The sequence below is a fragment of the Hyla sarda genome, chromosome 1, assembly GCF_029499605.1.
Source record: "Hyla sarda isolate aHylSar1 chromosome 1, aHylSar1.hap1, whole genome shotgun sequence".
NCBI lineage: Eukaryota > Metazoa > Chordata > Amphibia > Anura > Hylidae > Hyla > Hyla sarda.
In genome coordinates, this window is record NC_079189.1 from 21,997,281 (window position 1) to 22,020,886 (window position 23,606).

General features: G+C 39.2%; 1 protein-coding gene across 1 annotated transcript in view; it reads left to right on the forward strand.

Annotated features, from left to right (window-relative positions):
* Positions 1 to 23,606, forward strand: part of LOC130369122 (G-protein coupled receptor family C group 6 member A-like) — a 135,674-nt gene that overhangs the window by 14,249 nt on the left and 97,819 nt on the right. The window contains exons 3-4 of the mRNA XM_056574335.1: positions 5,839 to 6,729; positions 21,274 to 21,397. Of these exons, the coding sequence (XP_056430310.1) occupies positions 5,839 to 6,729; positions 21,274 to 21,397 (1,015 nt within the window). The remainder of the gene's footprint in view (positions 1 to 5,838; positions 6,730 to 21,273; positions 21,398 to 23,606) is intronic.

Consider the following 23,606-nt stretch of genomic DNA (forward strand, 5'->3'; position numbering starts at 1 on the left):
CAGCAAATATGCTTTCCAAAAGCCAAATGTGACTCTTCTCTTCTGAGCATTGTAGTTTGCCCGCAGAGCATTTTACATCCTAACATGGGGTATTTCCATACTCAGAAGAGATGGGGTTGCAAATTTTTTTTTGGGGGGGGATTTTCTCCCATTTCCCTTTGTAAAAATGGTAAATTTGGGGGAAAAATGCACTTTAGTGACATTTGTTTTTTAAATTTACACATCCGACTTTAACAAAAAGTCATCAAACACATGTGGGGTGTTAAGGCTCACTGGACCACTTGTTACGGTCTGTGAGGGGTGTAGTTTCCAGCAGCAGGAGGAGACCATGGGGCCTCACAATCCATACACAATCCCTCACAATCCCTAAAATTAAAAGAAACATTTTCAAATTTTAATTGAAGATTCATGGTAACTAATGCTACCATAAAATATTTTAGGTAATGTCCCAGCAGCAAGAGGAGACCATAGGGCTTCACAATCCCTAAAATTAAGACATACATTTTCAAATTTTAATTGAAGTTTTATGGTAGCTAATGCTACCATAAAAAATTTTTAGGCCCACATGGCTGCAAAATGACACAGCCTGGAGGTGGCACCAGCAGAAGGAGACCAAAATGTGGTAGAATGACCAAGCCAGCAGGTGGCAGCAGCAGGAGTAGACCATATGGTGACAGAATGACAGAGCCTGGAGGTGGCGGCAGCCTGACCAGACCAAAGTGCCTCATAATTTATAAGATTAAAGATATTTTTTTTTATTGCATGTGGCCATCCTGGCACTTCTCTGCCTGACATACTTAGTGTGTATATGAGGGGAGTACAATATGCTCCACTACGCTTAAAACGGTATTTGTCTAGAACAGCCGCAGGGGTGCACTTTTGGCTGGCTTTTCACAGTAACTAGGCTCTTAAGAATTTAACAGGAACAAAATGGTACAAAACTAAAATGTACCTATGTGATATGCACTTATAAGGGGAGGACAATGCGCTACAGTACGTTTAAAAATGTATTTTTGTACAACACCAGCTGGTGAGTACTTTTGCCTGACCTTTCACGGTATCTAGGCCCTTGAGACTTTAACAAGAACAAAATAGTACACCACTTAGATGTACATGTGTGGTATGCACTTATGAGGGGAGGACAATGCGCTACAGTAGGCTTAAAAAAGTATTTGTGCACAACACCAGCAGTACACCACAGTGCTGAAGCACACAGTCACTGTGTACTACACCCAAAGTTGCACTTTCTCTCACCATTTCACTCCCTTCCCTATCAGTGTTTCTAGGCAGGATTTTGCTTGAGCTGAATCGCTGCTGTTCTGTGCAACACACTGCTCTCTGTCCCTCTCTTTTATAGAACACTGTAGACAGTGACTGGGAGGTGAATCACTCCAGTAAAAATGCTTGTCTGTGGAACACACACTGCTCTCTGTCCCTCTCTCTGCAACAGAATGCTGACTAGGAGGTGAATCGCTGCTGAAAAAAAGGTTTTCTGTGCAAAACACTGCGCTGTCTGTCCCTATCTATCTCTCTGCAGTGAAAGGCTGCAAAATGGCTGCCAATTATATAGGGCTGTGACATCACAGGGGTGACTGACTGCTGATAGGCTGCCTCCTGCATGTGATTCAGGGTCATCCCGCCTACCCTTGTTCCCACCTTCCCAGGATTCCTTGCCCTATGTTCTCACATGTGGATCCTCCATTTTAGATGCCCTGGAGCCTGGACCGCACTAAATGGAGTTTAATGAAGCGATTTGTGCAATCGAATCGCTGCGATATTTGCATTCTTTGCAAATCAAATTTTTCCTGAAACTCGTAACGAATTCAGATTCGTCAGATTAGTTTTGTTTATCACTAATATTTATACCTAGTTATTAGGTCACCCTTAATACTTCTTTTTCTAAACTAAATAATCCCAATTCAGATAATATTTCTGGGTTCTGTAGTCCTCCCATTCCCCGTATTACTCTGGTTGCCTGTCTTTGAACCCTCTCCAGCTCCACTATTTCTTTCATGTACATTGGTGCCCAGTACTGTACACAGTATTCCAAGTGTGGTCTGACTATATTTCCTTGTCTTGGGCATCTATGCCCCTATTGACGCACCCTATGTTTTTATTTGCTTTGGCAGCAGCTGCCCAACACTGGTCACTACAGCTAAATTTACTGTTAACTAAGATTCCCAAGTCCTTTTCCACATCAGTCGTCCAAAGTGTCCATTTAATTAATAATCCCAGCATTTAATACATAATCTGGTCAGGCTCTGCACCATTTGGGACAGATAATTGTCTTTAGCTATAGTCAGAAACCTGTTTCCTTTATGAGATTCACAGGTCTCAGTCTCCCAGTTTATATCAGGATAGTTAAAGGGGTAGTCCAGTGGTGAAAAACGTATCCCCTATCCTAAGGATAGGGGATAAGTTTGAGATCGCGGGGGGTCCGACCGCTGGGGCCCCCTGCGATCTCTCTGCGGCTCTCAGCCCAGATAGCGGGTGTCGACCCACGCACGAAGCGGCGGCCAACACGCCCCCTCAATACATCTCTATGGCAGAGCCGGAGATTGCCTAAGGCAGCGCTTCGGCTCTGCCATAGAGTTGTATTGAGGGGGCGTGTCGGCAGCCGCCTCGTGCGGAGGTCAACACGCCCCCTTCCCGCGGGCTGTCGGGGCTCCGTACAGAGAGATCGCAGGGGGCCCCAGCGGTCGGACCCCCCGCGATCTGCAACTTATCCCCTATCCTTAGGATAGGGGATAAGTTGCTCACCACTGAGTCACCACTGGACTATTCCTTTAAAGTCCCCCATTATTATCACATCATTCTGACTTGCTGCCTTGTTTATTTGATCTTCTGCCTCTTCCATTATTTTTGTTGGATTATAGCAAACCCCTATCAGATTTTTTTTTATCTCCATATATTTCTACCCATAATGATCAACATATATAAGTATTTAAATGGCCCATACAAAAAATATGGTGGAAAAACTGTTCCAGGTTAAACCCCCTCAAAGGACATGGGGCACTCTGTCTGGTGAAGAAAATGTTTAACCCCTTAAGGACCACAGTTTTTTTTTTTTTTTTTTCATTTTTGCACTTTCGTATTTTCCACCTCACCTTCTAAAAATCAGAATGGTGACATCAATATTTTCACCATAAAATTTATGGCGAAAGCAGAAAAAAAATATTTGTGGAGCAAAATTGGGAAAAAATGGAAAAAAGGCCATTTTGTAACTTGTGGGTGCTTCACATTCTACACAGTGCACTTTTCGGTAAAAATAACACCATATCTTTATTCTGTATGTGCATATGGTTACAAAGATGCCTAATTTAGATTATTCAAAAAATATAACTACTTCAAAAAATATAACTACTTGCACCAAAATTATTGTGTAAAATTGTCATCTTTTGACCCCTATAACTTTTAAATTTTTCCATATACAGGGATATATGAGGGCTCCAAGGAAATGTGTATACTATTATATTACACAGAGTTTGGCAGACTTGCCTCCATAAGGCTTGAATTAGATCGCACTCCCACCACACATGTATCAATGTCCCCACCTGTGAGTTACATCGCTAACAACTATTTGACACATTAGGGTTAATTCTAAACATTCTACCTGGGGTTAAGTACCACCTATATAGCAATTTTCTGTCAGCTTCAAGGTGAGATGCGCATTTAGAAATCTTAGTGCTAATTGTGAAGGCGTTGGCCCACTGCTCAGTAGAGAAGGTACTTCATATCCAGATCAAAAAGGCAATTGCTGGTTTTCACCTAATAGTGCTTGATAAATTTTGGAGATCCCTCTCGTAAGTGCCTTGGGCCCAAAATATGCATGTTTTATTGGGGAGCTCTGACTCTCTACTGGAAGGTCCAAGGAATTAATAAAATGCCTCATCTGCAAAAACTTATAAAAGTCGATGGGGGGGGGGAGATTATACTTCTGTTGTAATTGTTCAAAGGTAAGTAGTTTCCCTCCTCTCATCATATCCCCATAGGTCATTATACCATGGATCCCCCACCCTCTATAATTACAATCAGGTATCTGAGATTAGATTACTCCCAATGGAAGATCTCCTATTGTCAATGAAAGAAGAGCTTTATCAATGGGTAGCCTGCAAACTTGAGATTTTGCTGCTATCGTCGGGTAATCTATCATTTGAGAACTAAGGGACGTCTTCTGGATCCATAAACTCTCCTTCAGGGAATAGCCCAAAACTAGTTCAGTTTCAATCTCTACCCATTGGAAGTATCATTTAGCCACCAGTGCTGCAAATGATTATAGCTTGGTGATATTTTTGCAGGTCTCTGCACCCCATCCCTCCCTTGTTTACTGGAAGAAACAATATTTTTGCTTGTACTCTTGCTTTTCGATTTTGTCAAACCAACTGAATAAGATGTCGCTGCAATGCTTTTATCCTAAACTTGGTTATAGGAACAGGCAAGTTGCGAAGATAGTATAAAATTTTGGGTAACAATGTCATTTTTACTACCGCCATGCGGCCTGCCCATGATAGTGGCAATTTTGCATATGCAGCCACAGCTTGTGCAACTGTAGTGGTCAAATTGGCAAAGTTCACCTGTATTATATTTGAAAGGGGGGAGGGGGGTAGTAATTGTGATGCCCAAGTACATAATCTGATCTTCGGACCATTGATATGGAAATACTGTCTGCAGGGTCTGTTTACGAAATGGAGAAATTGCAATACCTAAAATTATTGACTTTGACGTGTTGACCTTATAGTAACTAATTGCTGCAAATTCCTCCAATAGTGTAGTGATTAACGCTAAGGAACATTCGGGGTTCGTGAGACATATAATTTTGTCATCAGCAAATAAACCTATACAGTGATTCTTCCTACCTATCTGAACACCGAAAATATCTATAAAAGACCGAATTGCCTCTGTTAAGGGTTCTATCATTAGCATAAATATTAATGGTGACAGGGGGCAACCCTGCCTGGTGTCATTCAAAATACTAAATTCTTTTGACTTAACTCCAGAGGAAAACACTCGTACAGTAGGGTGTGAATATGAAGCCAATATGCCTTTGCCAAATATTCCACCTATCCCAAACTTATTTAGGACATGAGCTAAATAGCCCCAATGCACCCTACCTAATGTATTTTCTGCATCTATTGTAAGAAGCAGAGAAGGCATCCTTAGCCTCTCCATAACAGACAAAATGTCCAAAATACGTCGGGTTCCACAAGTTATCTGATGTCCCCACACAAAGCCCACCTGATAAGTGTTTATCAAATGTGGCAAAACTTTATTTAATCTATGAGACAAAATTGATGCGTATAATTTTAAGTCTGTATTTAATAGTGCAATCGGTCTAAATTACGTCTGTTCGTCTGGTGTCTTCCCTGGCCTTGGTAATGTGACCATTTAAGCTTCCAACATTTCACGTGGTATTGAGCCCTGAGACATTACCACCCTATACAAACTTGTTAGGTAAGGGGCTAGAAGCGATCTATGGGACTTATAATAGTCGTTCGATAATCCGTCAGGCCCAGGTGATTTATTTTGTTTTAAGGCTGCAATGAACCATGGTACCTCTAATTCAGTGATTGGATTAGATAACTCATTAAGTTGTTCCTGCGTAACCTGTGATAGTTTTAACCTGTCTAGAAATTGAGCAACAGCAGGAGATGTAGGCTGGACTGTTGAAGAGTCATATTTTAAGTTGTATAGCCCATTGTAATAGTCTGTGAACACGTCAGCTATGCCTTTAAGGTCTAGGATTTTATCTCTATTACTATTAAAAAGGTAAGTGAATGAAATGTTAAAAGGTAAATGAAATGTTTCTTAAATGTTCACATAACTATTATACTTTTTCAGATCAGTTATGGAGCTACAGATCCACTGCTCAGTGACAGAACCCTGTATCCATATCTTCTCCGGACATCACATAGTGACCATGTCTACTTTTCTGCTATTATAAGACTATTGAAGCATTTTTCATGGAGTTGGGTTGGAATTGTAACCAGCGCAGATAACAGTGGAATCAAGGAGAGTGAATCTCTGTCCACATTTCTTCATAGTCAAGACATCTGTGTGGAGTTTATCGCTACAATCTTTTCTTTAACAACTATTTATGGTGATATAAATATCAAAAAAATTCTAAACATAAATGAAAAAAACAAGAAAATAATTTCGAGCTCGTCCTCTAATATTATTCTCATATGTGGAACGCTTTCTTTCTATATAGCTGACTTTTTACAGCTGCCCGATTATGTTCTGAAGACAAAGACTTTCATCCTTCCACCCAGCTGGTTCACCAATAATGAAATATTAGAACAATGTTTTCAGGCTTTTAACTCTTGTCTGGGATTTTTTTACTATATGAAGGCTTATATAGAATATAATGGACATAAAGAATTATTGATAAATCCATATCATACAGAGAAAATTAAGCAATTTCTTAAGAACCTCCATCCTGGTAATTTTCCAGATAATAAGATGCTTGAGGATATATGGATGACACATGCTTTGTGCTTGTCGACAAATGAAGAAAAGAATAGACTATTTGAAAAATTATTTAATGTAAAACTTCATAATTGTTCAAATGAAGAAAACATAATAGGATTCCCATATACGTTATTCACTATAGTCTCTCCTGTTGTCTACAATGCATTACTTAGCATGGCTTATGCCCTGGATGCTATGATTAAATTCATGGGAAAAGATTTTTATAAGAATAAAATAAATAGTCATAAATACAGACATAAGGTAAATAATTATAATCAAAGTATTAAGGAGCATGATGCATAATGTTGAGTGTGTAAAACCTGTAGGAGCTGGGTTTGGTCCGAAATTTGGGAAATATTTCCCTATCCGCTTTGCTCTATGCACCCCCAGCTTACTGTACTATATTCCCAGGACTAAAAACACCTTCTTTTTACAAAGAGCGCATAGTTACATAAGAATAAGTCAATATTTAGAAAAAAAAACAACTCACCGCTGCTTTGCTTTTAACCACCCTATTTGGATTTCATATTTTACTATGATTAATACATTTTTGGACTTTTAATCACACATTTTTTTGGGAGCTGGAATTAGCATTTTTCTTTTTCAGGGCATAGTTGCATAGTCACATAGTTAGTATGGTCGAAAAAAGTCCATCAAGTTCAACCAAGGAATTGAAGGGAAGGGGTGTGGTGGGATGAAGTGGAAACGATGTGATTATATTTCTTCATAAGCATTAATGTTGTTTTTTTCTAGGAATGTATTTAACCCTGTTTTAAAGCTTTCCACTGTTTCTGCTGTGACCAGTTCCTGAGGTAGACTGTTCCATAAATTCACAGTTCTTTTTTTTTTTTTTTCAATTCAAAATTACAAATTTATAAAAAAAACTAAACAAAGGTTACGTCTACATATAACACCCCTAACTCCCCACCCCTTCACATAAAAAAAATGTTTTCACTTATACTATACTTCTCTCTCTCTCCTCAACTCCCCCCATAATATATCCTTCCATTCTCTGCATATTGTTATACCATTCATTACTACTACTAGGACAGATAGGGGATATCCAATTTTTAACAATCACCAAACAAGCATAGAATAGCATTATCAGACATCTTATTTTTATTTATTTTTTACCAGTTTTTATCCTTGAGTCATCTCTCAGAATTGCCACCCTAGGTGAGAATTCCATACATACACCAGTTATTTCTCTTATTTTACTGAATATTACTTTCCAATATTCAACAATCTCGGGACAACTCCAAAATGCATGTAAATGTCCTGCTTTAACTTTTTATACCTATTACAACTGCTATCCTTCCTATTTTCTCTAAAAAACCTGGTGTACAATAAAGGCTATACACAATATTATATTGTATTATCTTATGATTCATATTAGGGGATACATAAATAATGTTCTTCAATATTACATCCCACCCATCCTTTTCTGCATCTCAAATCTCCTCTTGCCATTGTCGTCTACTCCTATGTCCTAATTTTTTCTTCTGTAGCTTTGCCATAGCTATATAGGGGGACATTTATCAAAGCATTTAGTAGTTTGTTTTTTTTTGCTTAAAATTGTTGCAAAATTGTCGCACGTGCGCCTACACTCTTTTTTCTGCGACTTTTTGCTTGTGCAGTGCCCTAAGCAAAAAATGAAAATCGTGCTTACTAAAGCAAAAAGTGATTTTTGACTTGCAGTGATCAGAGATTTATCAAGTGCGAAAGTCGCAAAAAAGTCGCAATGCATGAAAAAAGCTACAAAATTTACTCCAGCTCAGATATGGAGCAGAAAAAGCCATTACCAAAGCAAAAACAGAAAAAGTGCTTACGTGAAAGAAATGTATCAACAGGCTGAAAGCAGTTGATAATTAAGTAAGAAATAAACAACTAAAAAAAGGAATACATAAGCAAACATTGATAAATGTCCCCCATAGACATATGAAATAAGTTTTTTTGTTATATTGCCACTCATAATTTTATTTCAGATTTCCAGGTACACTACCTGTATGTCTCCCCCTTTACTAATAAACTCCAGGAAGGTTCTTCTAATACTGTTATATTCCAACCAACCTCCCTCTTTTAGATTAAACTCTTTTTTCAGTACTGTCCATTCCTTAAATTTACCCTTTTCCTAAACATCTTTTATTCCGACACATCCTTTATTATTAAATAATTTAATTTTCACCAATTTACTCAACTCTAGTACATTTCTGTTGTTCAGCACCGGTGCCACGTCTAGTATTCCCCTTACATTCATCTCTTTCCTAAACAACCTCCATGTTTTCAACAGATTTTTAACCATTATAATTTTCCCCATTTCTTCTCCAAATTCTCAGATTCCAACAATTAGAATATATCCGAAAATTGCCCATCCGTGCTAGACAACAGAAACACAAAAAAAGCTAATTTTTTTCCCCATTCAATCAAAAAGTAAATCTGTCCCGCCAAGAAGTACCTATATATGTTCGGGAACACTATTCCACCCTTTCCCTTGGTCTGACACAGGTACTCCAACTTAATTCTTACTCTTTTTCTGCCCCAAATTAGTGAGTTAAATATTGAAATTATTTTCCTAAAAAGTTTAGTTTCACACCAGAATGGGATAGATCAAAATACATACAAAATTTTTGGCATCAATACTGATTTAATCAGCATTATTCTGTCTGCTTTGAATAGCTTTAAATCATTCCATATGTTTACTTTCTTTTCAATTTCCTTAATTATTTCCATAGTGTTCATCCGATGATAATCCTTTGACAGGTATATCTCCAAATATTTAAACTTTTCTCCTTTTTTCATCACTTTTAATCCAAATTTCTTTCCTATATTCTCTTCTCCATGCGGTAAAATGACCGACTTTGTCCAGTTTATCATTAAACCTGAAAATCTACTAATTATTTCCATTACTCTTGACGAAGATCTTTTAGGATCCTCTAAGAATATCAAAATATAATCTGCATACATTGTAATATTGTCCTCTCTCTTCCTTTCTCCGCATCCCGTTATCATCGGGTCATCTCTAATAATACTAGACAATGGCTCTATGACCATTGCAAAAAGTAGGGGAGAGAGGGGACAACCCTGTCTTGTTATTCTGAACAAATTAAAACCTCTCTATTTCCTACCATCTATAACTATTCTTGCCTTAGCCCCTGAGTAAATCAATTTGATCATTTTTATCAATGCTCCCTCTATCCCAAATTTTCCCAGGACTCCCCAAAGAAAGTCCCACTCCACCCTGTAAAATGCTTTAACTGCATCAAGAGACAGGACCCCCTCCTATCCCTTAACTGTATATTAGTCAACACTCAGTAAATATCAGTATTTAACAAGGATATGGGTCTGTATGACTCTATTTCTTCCCACTTTTTGTCTGATTTTAACAGCAATATTATACTCGCCTCACACATTTATTTTGGTAGTGTTCTACTCTTCAAAGAGCTATTTATAACTCTTACTAGAGCAGGGACAAGAATCTCCCCATATCTTCGGTAAATTTCAAAGGGGAGTCCATCGCCTCTTGGGGTCGTAATACCTTTTATCGTTAATGCTCTGTATACTTCCCCAACTGATAATGGTCCATTCAGCTCCTCTAATTCTTCCTCTGGAATCCTTGGTAATGCTATTCCCTTCTGATAATTATTCAATTCCTCCTCGTTAAATTTAGACTCTGACTGATATAATAACTAAAAATATCTATCAAATTCTTCAATTATACTTTCAGGTTTATTCAGTAGCCCCCCTTTCCTGTTTTAACCCCTTAAGGACTCAGCCCATTTTGGCCTTAAGGAAAACTACGTTTTCATTTTTTCCTCCTCGCCTTTTAAAAATCATAACTCTTTTATATTTTCATCCACAGACTAGTATGAGGGCTTGTTTTTTGCGCGACCAGTTGTCCTTTGTAATGACATCACTCATTATCTCATAAAATTTATGGCGCAACCAAAAAACACTATTTTTGTGGGGAAATTAAGAATTTTAATTTTAATTTAATTTTGGAAGGTTTTGTTTTCATGCCGTACAATTTATGGTAAAAATGACGTGTGTTCTTTATTCTGAGGGTCAATACGATTAAAATTATACCCATTATTACATACTTTTATATTATTGTTGTGCTTAAAAAAAATCACAAACTTTTTAACCAAATTAGTACGTTTATAATCCCTTTATTTTGATGACCTCTAACTTTTTTTATTTTTCCGTATAAGCGGCGGTATGAGGGCTCATTTTTTGCACCATGATCTGTACTTTTTTTTGATACCACATTTGCTTATAAAAAACTTTTAATACATTTTTTATAATTTTTTTAAATAAAATGTATTAAAAAAGTAGGAATTTTGGACTTTTTTTTCTTTTTTTCGTTCACGCCGTTCACCGTACGAGATCATTAACATTTTATTTTAATAGATCAGACATTTACGCACGCGGCGATACCAAATATGTCTATAAAAAAATGTTTACGCTTTTTGGGGGTAAAATAGGAAAAAACGGACGTTTTACTTTTTTATTGGGGGAGGGGATTTTTCACTTTTTTTTACTTTTATTTTTACATTTTTTAACATTTTTTTTACACTTGAATAGTCCCCATAGGGGACTATTCATAGCAATACCATGATTGCTAATACTGATCTGGTCTATGTATAGGACATAGAACAGATCAGTGTTTTCGGTGATCTTCTGCTCTGGTCTGCTCAATCACAGACCAGAGCAGGAGACGCCGGGAGCTGGACGGAGGAAGGAGAGGGGACCTCCGTGCGGCGTTCTGAATGATCGGATCCCCGCAGCAGCGCTGCGGGCGATCCAATCATTCATTCAAATCGCGCACTGCCGCAGATGCCGGGATCTGTATTGATCCCGGCACCTGAGGGGTTAATGGCGGACGCCCGCGAGATCGCGGGGGTCGGCCATTGCCGGCGGGTCCCTGGCTGCGATCAGCAGCCGGGATCAGCCGCGCATGACACGGGCATCGCTCCGATGCCCGCGGTTATGCACAGGACGTAAATGTACGCCCTGGTGCGTTAAGTACCACCTCACCAGGACGTACATTTATGTCCTGCGTCCTTAAGCCTGAATTGTTCTCTTTCCCTTTTGGTTCTTAATGAGGGCCATCAATTTTTTATTGGGTTTTCCCGTTTACATACATTTCTGCTTTCCTTTAAAACTTGCCTTTTTTTTACTTTTCTCAATTAAGTATATTTCTAATTTCTCTTGTTTCTCTTCCCACTCCTTTTAATTTTCTACTGAATTTTCCATTATAAATCTTTCCTTTGCTATTTTAACTCCTTCTGTTAGGGTTTTTTTTTTTTTCTTTCCATCTCATTATATTCTTTTTTTCTTTTTATTAATTACCCATATTAATTCCCCTGTAAGAATACTTTCACTGTTCTTAGGGTAAAGAAGGCATGTCGCCCCTTTAGACGAAACCTACTATGTTCAAAGGTTTGCCACAAAGCCAATTCATCATAGCCAGACACTTCTCTGATCAAGTATATGAGATCAGTAAAGGAAAATTAACACAAAAATTCATTGAGAAGGGTTACGATGCTAAACAAGTGATCAGTGAAGGTGAGAAAGTAAAAAAAAAATACATAGGGGAGATCTTTTGAAAAAACCTGCTGAACTTAAAAAAGTACAGAATCACATGATTTATCTAGGTAAATACGCTAGAGAGCATCTATTGTCAAACAAGCCATTCTAAGGAATTGGCATGTATATAACAAACAGATAAAAACTATGGTTAATTATCTAAGGATTCCCCCATGTTTGCTTACAAGAAGGGCCAATCAATAGGTAAAAAAAAAACAAATTAAAAGTGACGAAGCAGTAAGGAAAACTAGCAGTCAAACAATTTTGGCTACTAAATGTAAAGGTACTTTCCCATACCTAAATTGTGGCCAAAATAAAAGGAGATAAATTGAATCCCCCCTCAAAAGGCCATTCCATTATACATAAATGTTTTTATACCTGTACGAGCAAAACCTAATATACATGGTCAAATGTCCGTGAGGACTTACCTATGTTGGACACACAGTCAGGATGATCAAAGCCCGTCTCACTGAACACAAGTCAGTTATCAGAAAATTCTTGAGTACAGAAAAACGGAGGTATCAAGTTATGGAGAGAATACTGTTGCTAAGCACTTCCGTGATTGCAGACATTCCATCACAGTACTCAAATGGTTAATACTGGAGGAAGTCCCAGAGTCGGCAAACAAAAGCATTAATAAAAGACATTTGCTGCAGAGGGAATGTTATTAGATTACTGAATTGGACAGCATTTTTCCACGTGGTTTAAATGAAGTATGTAGTTTTAAATCATTTCTATAGCATGGTAGCACTTTAGTTAATGTGATTTGATACTAAAATATTTGCATGCAATTTTTTTCTATTTTTGTAAAAGTCTATCTATTCGCTGTCTATCTATTCACTATATAACCCTCACCTCCTCCACACCTGGTACGCATGACTAAAGGGGCACACCCACAAAACGCTGTTGCGTCGAAGGTGTCGAGCAGGAGGGAGATCTCCGCTCAGATCCGTCTGTTGTTGTACTAAGCTCTACTTTGTAAAAACATTTCTGACGAAGTTTCCTAAATAAAAAGCAACTGAATGAGCCAGAAATGAACATCTTAATCATGAGTTACTACCCGACTGGGTTTATGCATGATGTATATCTTTCAAGTACTTCTGATTTCCCACAGTGTGTGATTACATTGAACCCCATCCTCTACATCATTAATAAATAAATTAAACAAGAGCGGGCCCCGTTCTGAACCTTGGGGTACACCACTAATAGCTGGGGACCAATCAGAGTTCGAATGATTGACTTCACTGCCACGACCCTCCCATAGACTTGCATTGAGGGGCGGAGCGTGACGTCACACGGGGCGGAGGCGTGACGTCACACGCCGCCGGCCCCGTGATCGACAGTAATCAGACCCGGAGCGAACACGCTCCGGGGGCTGATTACAAACGGGGTGCCGCGTGCAAGATCACAGGGGTCCCCAGTGGCGGTACTCCTGCGATCAGGCATCTTATCCCATATCCTTTGGATAGGGGATAAGATGTCTAAGCACAGGAGAACCCCTTTAAAGAGGTACTCCAGTACTCCGGTACTCTTTTTTTTTTAAATCAACTGGTGCCAGAAAGTTAAACAGAATTGTAAATGACTTAATCCTTCCAGTACTTATTAGCTGCTTAATACTACAGAGGAAATTCTTTTATTTTTGGAACACAGTGCTCTCTGCTGACAGCATGACCACAGTGCTCTCTGCTGACATCTCTGTCCATTTTTGGAACTATCCAGAGCAGCATATGTTTGCTATGGGGACTTTCTCCTACTCGGGACAGTTCTTAAAATGTCAGCAGAGAGATGAGATGTCAGCAGAGAGCACTGTGCTCATGATGTCAGGAGAGAGCTCTGTGTTCCAAAAAGAAAAGAATTTCCTCTGTAGTATTCCGCAGCTAATAAGTACTAAAAGGATTAAGATTTTTTAATATAAGTAATTTACAAATCTGTTTAACTTTCTGGCACCAGTTGATTTAAAAAAAAAAAAAAAAAAAAAGTTTTCCACCAGAGTACCCCTCAGTAATGGACGATGTCTATTAGATGGATTTCACTAATAAGCCAAAAAAGTATGAAAAAAAAAATACAAACAAGGTTTTTAAAAAAACGTAATAAAAATTCAAGCTCCACAAGTTCCCTCATTAACCATTTTATGCCGTAAAAAAAAAATCTGAAGTAGTTCAAGTCTTCTTGTAAAAAAAATTTAAAAAAAAAAAGTTTAATAAAGTAAGTTTAAAGTAAAAAAAAATAAACCTTACCTCCAGCTCTTCTCCCAGCCGTGGTGGTGGAAACCTTTTTTGCACATCCAGGACTGTTCACTGCTCTTGACTGGGTGAACCTTCAGCAACTACTACTGTAAATAGCAGCCACAGTTTTCTGTATATTGTGGGGGAGAGATTTCCAGGGCCTGCCCCAATTTTTCTGGCCCTAGAAATCTATTAACAGTAAATTAAGGTTCTGGTTCTTGCTTCAGTACAATTTTTTTCAGTCAGAACCAAACTTTTTGACAATATTCTGTGAAGCAGCTGAAGCTAAAGTTTCAAAACTTCCTATAACTCTGATGATGATGTATAATACAGAAAAGTAGGGCAAAGAGGGAGCAATGGAATCAAAATCTATAGGCTGCCTGAGAAAGTTTAAAAGGGAGATTAAAAAATAGGATGGAAACCAAGAGTCTGTAAAAAAGAGGAAAAAAAACCTATTGTATTCTTTCTGGTATAACAGGTAAAGTAAAAGTATAGCTGGTGAAGAGTTTGTAAAGCAGCTTACTTTTACTGATGTTTTCTCAATAATTTTTTAACCCCTTAAGGACTTAGACCTTTTTCACCTTAAGGACTCTGACGTTTTTTGCAATTCTGACCACAGTCACTTTAAACATTAATAACTCTGGAATGCTTTTAGTTATAATTCTGATTTCAAGATAGTTTTTTCGTGACATATTCTACTTTAACACAGTGGTAAAATTGTGTGGTAACTTGCATCCTTTCTTGGTGAAAAATCCCAAAATGTGATGAAAAATTTGTAAATTTTGCATTTTTCTAACTTTGAAGCTCTCTGCTTGTAAGGAAAATGGATATTCCAAATATATTTTTTATTCACATTTCCAATATGTCTACTTTATGTTTGCATCATAAAATTGATGAGATTTTACTTTTGGAAGACACCAGAGGGCTTCAAAGTTCAGCAGCAATTTTCCAATGTTTCACAAAATTTTGAAACTCGCTTTTTTTCAGGGACCAGTTCAGGTTTGAAGTGGATTTGAAGGGTCTTCATATTAGAAATACCCCACAAATTACCACATTATAAAAACTACACCCCTCAAAATATTCAAATTGACATTCAGTTAGCGTTTTAACCCTTTAGATGTTTCACAAGAATAGCAGCAAAGTGAAGGAGAAAATTCACAATCTTCATTTTTTACACTCGCATGTTCTTGTAGACCCAATTTTTTTATTTTTACAAGGTGTAAAAGGAGAAAATTTATACTTATATTTGTAGCCCAATTTCTCTCGAGTAAGCACATACCTCATATGTCTATGTAAATTGTTCGGCGGGCGCAGTAGAGGGCTCAGAAATGAAGGAGCGACAAGGGGATTTTGGAGAGTACGTTTTTCTGAAATGGTTTTTGGGGAGCATGTTGCATTTAGGAAGCCCCTATGGTGCCAGAACAGCAAAAAAACAACACATGGCATACCATTTTGGAAACTAGACCTCTTGAGGAACGTAACAAGGAATAAAGTCAGCCTTAATACCCCACAGGTGTTTCACGACTTTTGCATATGTAAAAAAATAAATAAAAACATTTCACAAAAATGTGTTTCCCCCCAAATTTCACATTTTTGCAAGGGTTAATAGCAGAAAACACCCCCCAAAATTTGTAACCCCATCTCTTCTGAGTATGGAGGTACCCCATAAATTGGCCTGAAGTGCACTACGGGCGAACTACAATGCTCAGAAGAGAAGGAGTCATATTTGGCTTTTTGAGACCAAATTTTGCTCGGGGGGCATGTCGCATTTAGAAAGCCCCTATGGTGCCAGGACAGCAAGAAAAAAAAACACATGGCATACTATTTTGGAAACTAGACCCCTCGGTGAACGTAACAAGGGGTTAAGTAAACCTTTATACCCCACAGGTGTTTCACGACTTTTGCATATGTAAAAACAACAATTTTTTTTCCCTAAAATGCTTGCTTTCCCAAAAATTTTACATTTTTAAAAAGGGTAAAAGCAGAAAATACCCCCCAAAATTTGTAACACAATTTCTCCCGAGTACGGCGATACCCCATATGTGACCCTAAACTGTTGCCTTGAAATACGACAGGGCTCCAAAGTGAGAGCGCCATGCCCATTTGTGGCCTAAATTAGGGATTGCATAGGGGTGGACATAGGGGTATTCTACGCCAGTGATTCCCAAACAGGGTGCCTCCAGCTGTTGTAAAACTCCCAGCATGCTTGGACAGTCAACGGCTGTCTGGCAATACTGGGAGTTGTTGTTTTGCAACAGCTGGAGGCTCTGTTTTGGAAACAGTGGCGTACCAGCCGTTTTTCATTTTTATTGGGGAGGGGAGGGGGCTGTGTAGGGGTATGTGTATATGTAGTGTTTTTTACTTTTTATTTTATTTTGTGTTAGTGTAGTGTAGTGTAGTGTTTTTAGGGTACAGTCGCATGGGCGGGGGTTTACAGTAGTTTCTCGCTGGCAGTTTGAGTTAAGCCAGATACTTACTTTAAACCTCTGCCCATGTGAGTGTACCCTGTACATTCACATTGGGGGGGGGGGGGACGGGGGACGGACATCCAGCTGTTGCAAAACTACAACTCCCAACATGTGCTGACAGACTGTACATGCTGAGAGTTTTTGTTTTGCAACAGCTGTAGGCACACTGGTTATGTATCACTGAGTTTGTGACCTTAGTGTTTCACAACCAGTGTGCCTCCAGCTGTTGCAAAACTACAACTCCCAGCATATACGTTGCATGCTGGGAGTTGTAGTTTGCAACAGCTGGAGGCACACCGGTCGTGAAACACTGAGTTAGGTAAAAAAAAACTCTGAGTTTCACAATCAGTGTGCCTTCAGCTGTTGCAAAACTACAACTCTCAGCAGTCACCGACAGCCAACGGGCATGCTGAGAGTTGTAGTTATGCAACCAGCAGATGCACCACTACAACTCCCAGCATGCACTTTAGCTGTTTGTGCAAGCTGGGAGTTGTAGTTATACAACAGCTGAAGGTACACTTTTCCATAGAAAAAATGTGCCTCCAGCTGTTGCAAAACTATAAGTCCCAGCATGCCCATAAGGGAATGCTGGGAGTTGTGGTTGTCTGCCTCCTGCTGTTGCATAACTACAGCTTCCAGCATGCCATTTTTGCATGCTGGGAGCTGTTGCTAAGCAACAGCAGGAGGCTGTCACTCACCTCCTGCTGCTGCTCCACTGCAGGTCAGTCCCTCGCCGCCGATGTCGCTCCTGGGGCCCCGATCCCAACAGGGACGCCGGGGATCGGGGTCCACAGCTGCCAGGGTCTTCTTTCCGCACCCGCTTACGTCCTCCGGAAGAGGGGCGGAGCGGGTTGCGGGAGTGACCCCCGCAGCAGGTGCCCTGATTGGTTGGCCGGTAAACCGGCCGACGAATCAGGGCGATCGTGAGGTGGCACCAGCGCCACCTCACCCCTGCTGGCTATGGCTGTTCGGGGCCGTCAGAGACTGGGTCACTGGGTCATTGGAGACGCGATTGACCCGGAATCGCCGCAGATCGCTGGACTGAATTTTCCAGTGATCTGCGGCCATCGCCGACATGGGGGGGCATAATGACCCCCCTGGGCGATATGCCGGGATGCCTGCTAAACGATTTAAGCAGGCATCTGGCTCCTGTCCCCAACCGGCTAGCGGTGGGTACCGGAATTTCCACGGGCATATGGATACGCCCTGCGTCCTTAAGGACTCAGAATGCAGGGCGTATCCATACGCCCTGTGTCCACATGAGGTTAAAGATGATTTCTGATACTTAACATTACTGAAAAAGTTATTCCCTAGAAGCGGCGCATCATGACCCCCGCCCGAAGCAATGGCCACCATGCACCCTCTATATGTCTCTATGGGGGGCCCAAAGGTAGCCAAATGGCTATGTATGGGTGGGGAGTGGTGACCCCGTGTTAGCTCCGGTCTGATTACGGTTGACCGCAGAGCCGGCGGCGTGTGATGTCACGCCCCTGCCCCCGTGTGACGTCACACTCCGTCCCTCAATGCAAGCCTTCGGGAAAGGCCATTATAGCTATCACGCCCTCTACCTTGCATTGAGGGGTGGAGGGTGACATCACACGGGGGCGTGACGTCACACGCCGCCGACTCTGCGGTCGACTGTAATCAGTCCCGGAGCGAACACGCTCCGGGGACTGATTACTAACGGGGTGCCGTGTGCATGATCAAGGGCGTCCCCAGCTGCGGGACTCCCGCGATCAGGCATCTTATTCTCTATCCTTTGGATAGGGGATAAGATGTGTTAGCACCGGAGTACCCCTTTAACTCTTAGTTTCGTTTTTTTTTTTTTTTTCTCCTCTTTTCTACAGACTCTTGGAGTGACCTAACTGATATTAATTTACACTGACAAGGGGTTGGATGGCTGTTTAATTACTGATACATTTCAGCTGTTGCATTGGCTCTCCATGCCTTTTTGCACCTCCCTTTCTTCTTGTGCTCAATACTTCTTCCCTGTATAATTTCTCATTATTTCACATTACTTAATTTCTGATCTTATTTGTTTTGGTTTCTTTTGTATGGCTACCTTGGGCTGTTACTCACTTCTGGTGAAACGTTTATGTCAACCTTTGGAAATATAGTGAGAAGAATTGTGACATGCTCAATCCTTATTTCACCCGCTGTATATTGGACACAGGCAAAAAGACAATTTTTTTGTTTTAAAACAGTCCATTTAAAAATTCAAGCATGTAAAAATAGTAGCACACAACATGTATGCAATACAGATCCAAACAATGGGACAAAAGTCCTTGGCAACCTTCTACCTCAACCTCCAACACATTTCCCACTAAAATGTAGAAATCTATAGGCAATATATTTATTTTATCAACTATTTTTTACACTAAAAAACTAAAAATGTTAGAAATTGAATTCTGAAAAAATGAGGACTTAAATGTACTTGCAAGAGAAACAAAGTAATTTATTGATGTTACATTGTATAACATATGATTGATCTTTTATTGAAAGCTAAACAAATACTTGAGGAATATTGTGTACAATGATGGATCAGAGAAGAGATTGTACTACGATGATAATGGGGATATGAACACAATATATACCATATATAACTGGGTGATGATAAGCAATACATTTTTTCAAATAAACTATGCGGGCTCCTTCACGCCATGGGAATCACCAGACCAACAACTTTATATCAACACATCATTCGTAATCTGGAAGAATAAAGAGGTGAAAAATGGTGGATTGGGAAGCAGTAGGGAATTAGAAACATATGTTTGCCTTGAAGCATTACTATGACATTAAAAACTTTTACCATGACATACAAATTGTCAAAAGTTATGAACAGTCAGAGTCTCGGGGCTGAGACCCCTAAGGATCATTAGATACAGTTGGGAGAAGGGTCACAAGGCATTGCAATGGAGCCCATCACCTGCAACAAGTTGGATTGAGTGGTGACTTGGAAGTGAAGTGCACAGCAATGTCCTTCTCCCTCCTATATTTTTAAAGGTTTATTTAAAGCAAGTTTTTAACCCCTTAAGGACCAAGCCCATTTTGACCTAAAGGACCAGGCCAATTGTATTTTTGCATTTTCGGTTTTTCCTCCTCACCTTCTAAAATCCATAGCTCTTTTATATTTTCATCCACAGACCCATATGAGGGCTTGTTTTTTGTGCAACCAATTGCACTTTGTAATGACACCTCTCATTTTAACATAAAATGTACAGCGAACCCAAAAAATGTATTACTGAGGAAATTTAAATGAAAACCACAATTTGGCAAATTTGGGAGTGTTTTGTTTTCACACTGTACATTTTACGGTAAAAATTACATGTTTTCTTTATTCTGTGGGTTAATACGATTAACATGATACCCATGGTTACATACTTTTCTTTTATTGTAATGCTTTTAAGAAATCTCAAACAGTGTTTTTTTTACAAAATCAGTGTGTTTAAAATCGCCTATTTTGATCACCTATAACTTTTTCATTTTTCCATCTTCGAGGTTGTGTCAGGGCTCTTTTTATGCACCTGACACATAGCTGTATTTAGTTTTTAGTACCACTTTTTTGTATATGTGACTTTTTGATCACTTTTTATAAAAAATTTTGTAAATGTAATTTGACCAAACAGTAGCAATTGTGAACTTTTTGTTTTTGTTTTTCGTTTATGCTGTTCACATAATTTCTTGATAAATCAGATATTTATGCATGCGGCGTTACCAAATATGTTTAATAGTTATAATTTTTTATGCTTTTTTGAATAAAATAGGGAAAAGGGGTGATTTCAATTTTTATTTAAGTGGGATTTAAAAAAAATTACTTTTTTTTTTTTTACTTTTAATTTTAACTCATTTTGTCCTCATAGAGGACTATTCATTACCAATATTATTCAGTGCTATGTATAGGAATAGCACTGATCAGTATTATCAGTGATCTAATGCTCTGGTCTGCTGGAAGGTATATCAGAGCAGAAGATCCCAGGAGAGTATCAGAGGCAGGCGAGGGGACCTCTGGCCGCCATATTAGCTGATCTAATCCCGCTGAGCTGCGGGTGACCAGATCTGCCGCAGATGCCGTGATCTGTATTGATTACAGCATCTGAAGGGTTAATGGCGGACATCAGCACGATCGCAGATGTCCGCCATTACCGGCGGGTCCCCGACTGCTGATAGTCAGCCTTGCATGACGCGTTCACCGGAGCATGTACAGATCATGTGCAGGACGTAAATGTATGTCCTGGTGCGCAAAGTACCGCCACATCAGGTTGTACATTTACGTCCTTTGTCATTAGGGGGTTACAAAAACATGTCAAACTTTTTTTTTCTTTTTATGAAGTGACAGTTACACTTTACTGCATCAAGTATTTCCATAAGTATTTACCTATATATCATATTTTCTAATCTCAGTCTCCTATTATAGTATCTTGAAATGAGTGCAGAACCAGATAGCTATTGATCAAATATTGTATACTATAACAGTATATCTCATTCTTTACCAGAAACATTATTTCATAGTTAATTTCTCTTTACAGGTACCAAGATCTCAATGTTCAGAGAATTGTCCACCTGGAAGCAGAAAGATCAAGAATAATAAGAAGCCAATCTGCTGTTATGACTGTGTAATGTGCTCTGAAGGAGAAATATCCAATATCACTGGTAAAACTACATTCATATTAAGATATGAAAAAAAAAAAAAAAAACACGAACAAACAATGGCAGGTTAAATAATAAATAGTCCATGTAATTTTTTTTAATCGATAATGGAAATAATTGGCAACGATTTCCATTATCGAGTCGTCAGTACTCAATGGGGTGTGGCCTCGGTCATTAGGGATGTAACCTCAGATATTAGGGGTGTGACCTAACAACCAAAAGACACTGCTGGCCTGTGACATGTGCTACATACCTTTTGCACAGAGACCACGACCTGGAGTGCAGTCTGGAAACCAGCACCAGCATTGATAATTAATTAATAAATAAATAAATAATTAACTAATAATTAATTAATCAAAGAAACAGTTGCCAAACTAATCGATTATGACAATAATAATAAGTTGCAGGCCTGAAATGATGTCTTTAAGCTGTTTCCCCACCTTTTCCCAGTTTAACCCCTTTCTGCTATGGGACGTATGTATATGTCCCAGCACCCGACACATTTGCGCGCTGGAATGTATGCATACGTCCTCCTCTCTGACTACTGCATATGACCTCCTGTCTGACTGCTACAGAAGCCAGTGAGATCCAGCCAGAGGCTGTATCACACAGGCTGTACTGTGTGCAGCTGATTGGGTCATACTGTGCTGCAGTAAAAATGTATCGCAGCATAGTGTAACCTGTAAAAAGTGTAAAAATTTTAATAAAAAGTATGAAAACAAATTCCCCCTTTCCCAATAAAAGCCCTGTATTATCACAAAAAAGTTCAAAAACATAAAACATGTACATAATAGTTATTGCCATGTCCATAATGACGTTCACTATAAAGCTATAATGTAAATTAAACAGCACGTAAAAAAAAATGGCAATAGCAGGATAAAAAGATCCAAAAGGACGCACATATCGCAAAAATTATACCAATAAAAAGTATAGCTCATCCTGCAAAAAATAAGCCCACACTCAATGGCGTCGGACTAAAAATAAAAAAGTTATGGCTGTTGGAAAATTAATGGCAGAAAAATAATTTTGCTCAGAAAAGGAAAAAATGGGTATAACCATAATCGTACTGACCCACAGAATAAATGCAACATCACTTTTACAACACAGTGTACAACATGAAAAAAAATGCCAGAAATGTTCCAGTTTTCACAATATTTTGGAGCTTTTCACAAAAAATGCTGCACATGTCAACAAAAATGCACCACTTACAGTACAATATGTCGTGAAAAAACTATCTCAGATTCGCTCTCTAAAGTTATTACCATTTAAATGGACACTGTCACCAACTTTAGTTTTTGATATGTTGTAGTACTTATGTACTACAACATATCTCTAATATACTTTTATTATTATTTTTTCATTAAAAAGGCTTAATTTACATCTAAAAACCGGCCACTGAAAAAGGACAGATTTTGGAGTGGCAATTAGTCCTTTTTCAGTTAGGCTGCACTTGCTCCCTGCCTTTCAATCAGACAGGCGGGAGCACATCGCCGCAGCCTCGTTGCCGCCACTGTCCCTGCACGCCCGCTGCCGGACTCTGCAGTAACTGCAAGTGTAATGAGGGAACGGGGTATGCGGGGCAGGGGGGGGGGGAAACAGGCTAGCAAAAAAAAATATATATAGGATGGTGGGAGCTACCATTTAAAGAGACACATGACAAATAAAAATGAAAAAAATGGGTGTGTCCTTAAGGAGTTAATGCATGTGACTCAGACCTACGCTTCATACCCAATAATTCCCAACGGATACCATCAGTTATGACTAGAGATAAGCAAATAAAATAAAAAACTGATTGAGACGATTTGTCAAATTTTCTGAAAAAATTTGGTTCGGTCTGAATTTCTTTGCGGTGAATCGCTGTTAAAAATGGCTGTTTCTGGCTTACAGAGAGCCTCAAAAGGGGTGTTGAAAACTTTGCCTTGCTGTAACACGCATAGGGTGTGTGCTGGGTTAGTGAAATACTACTGTAGTTCAGTATGACATGCAGATCAGAGGCGTTGTTATTAGAATCACTGTCGCAGAGCGGCACAATGACAGAGCCTGAAGGTGACATCAGTATGAGGAGACCATATAGTGGCTGAATGACACAGCATGGTGGTAGCGGCAGCATGAATAGAACATATAGCGGCTGAATGACAGCCTGAAGTTTGCAGAAGCATATAGTGGCTGAATTTTTAGCACATTGGCCCTTGATAAAGCCGGATATGGCCGG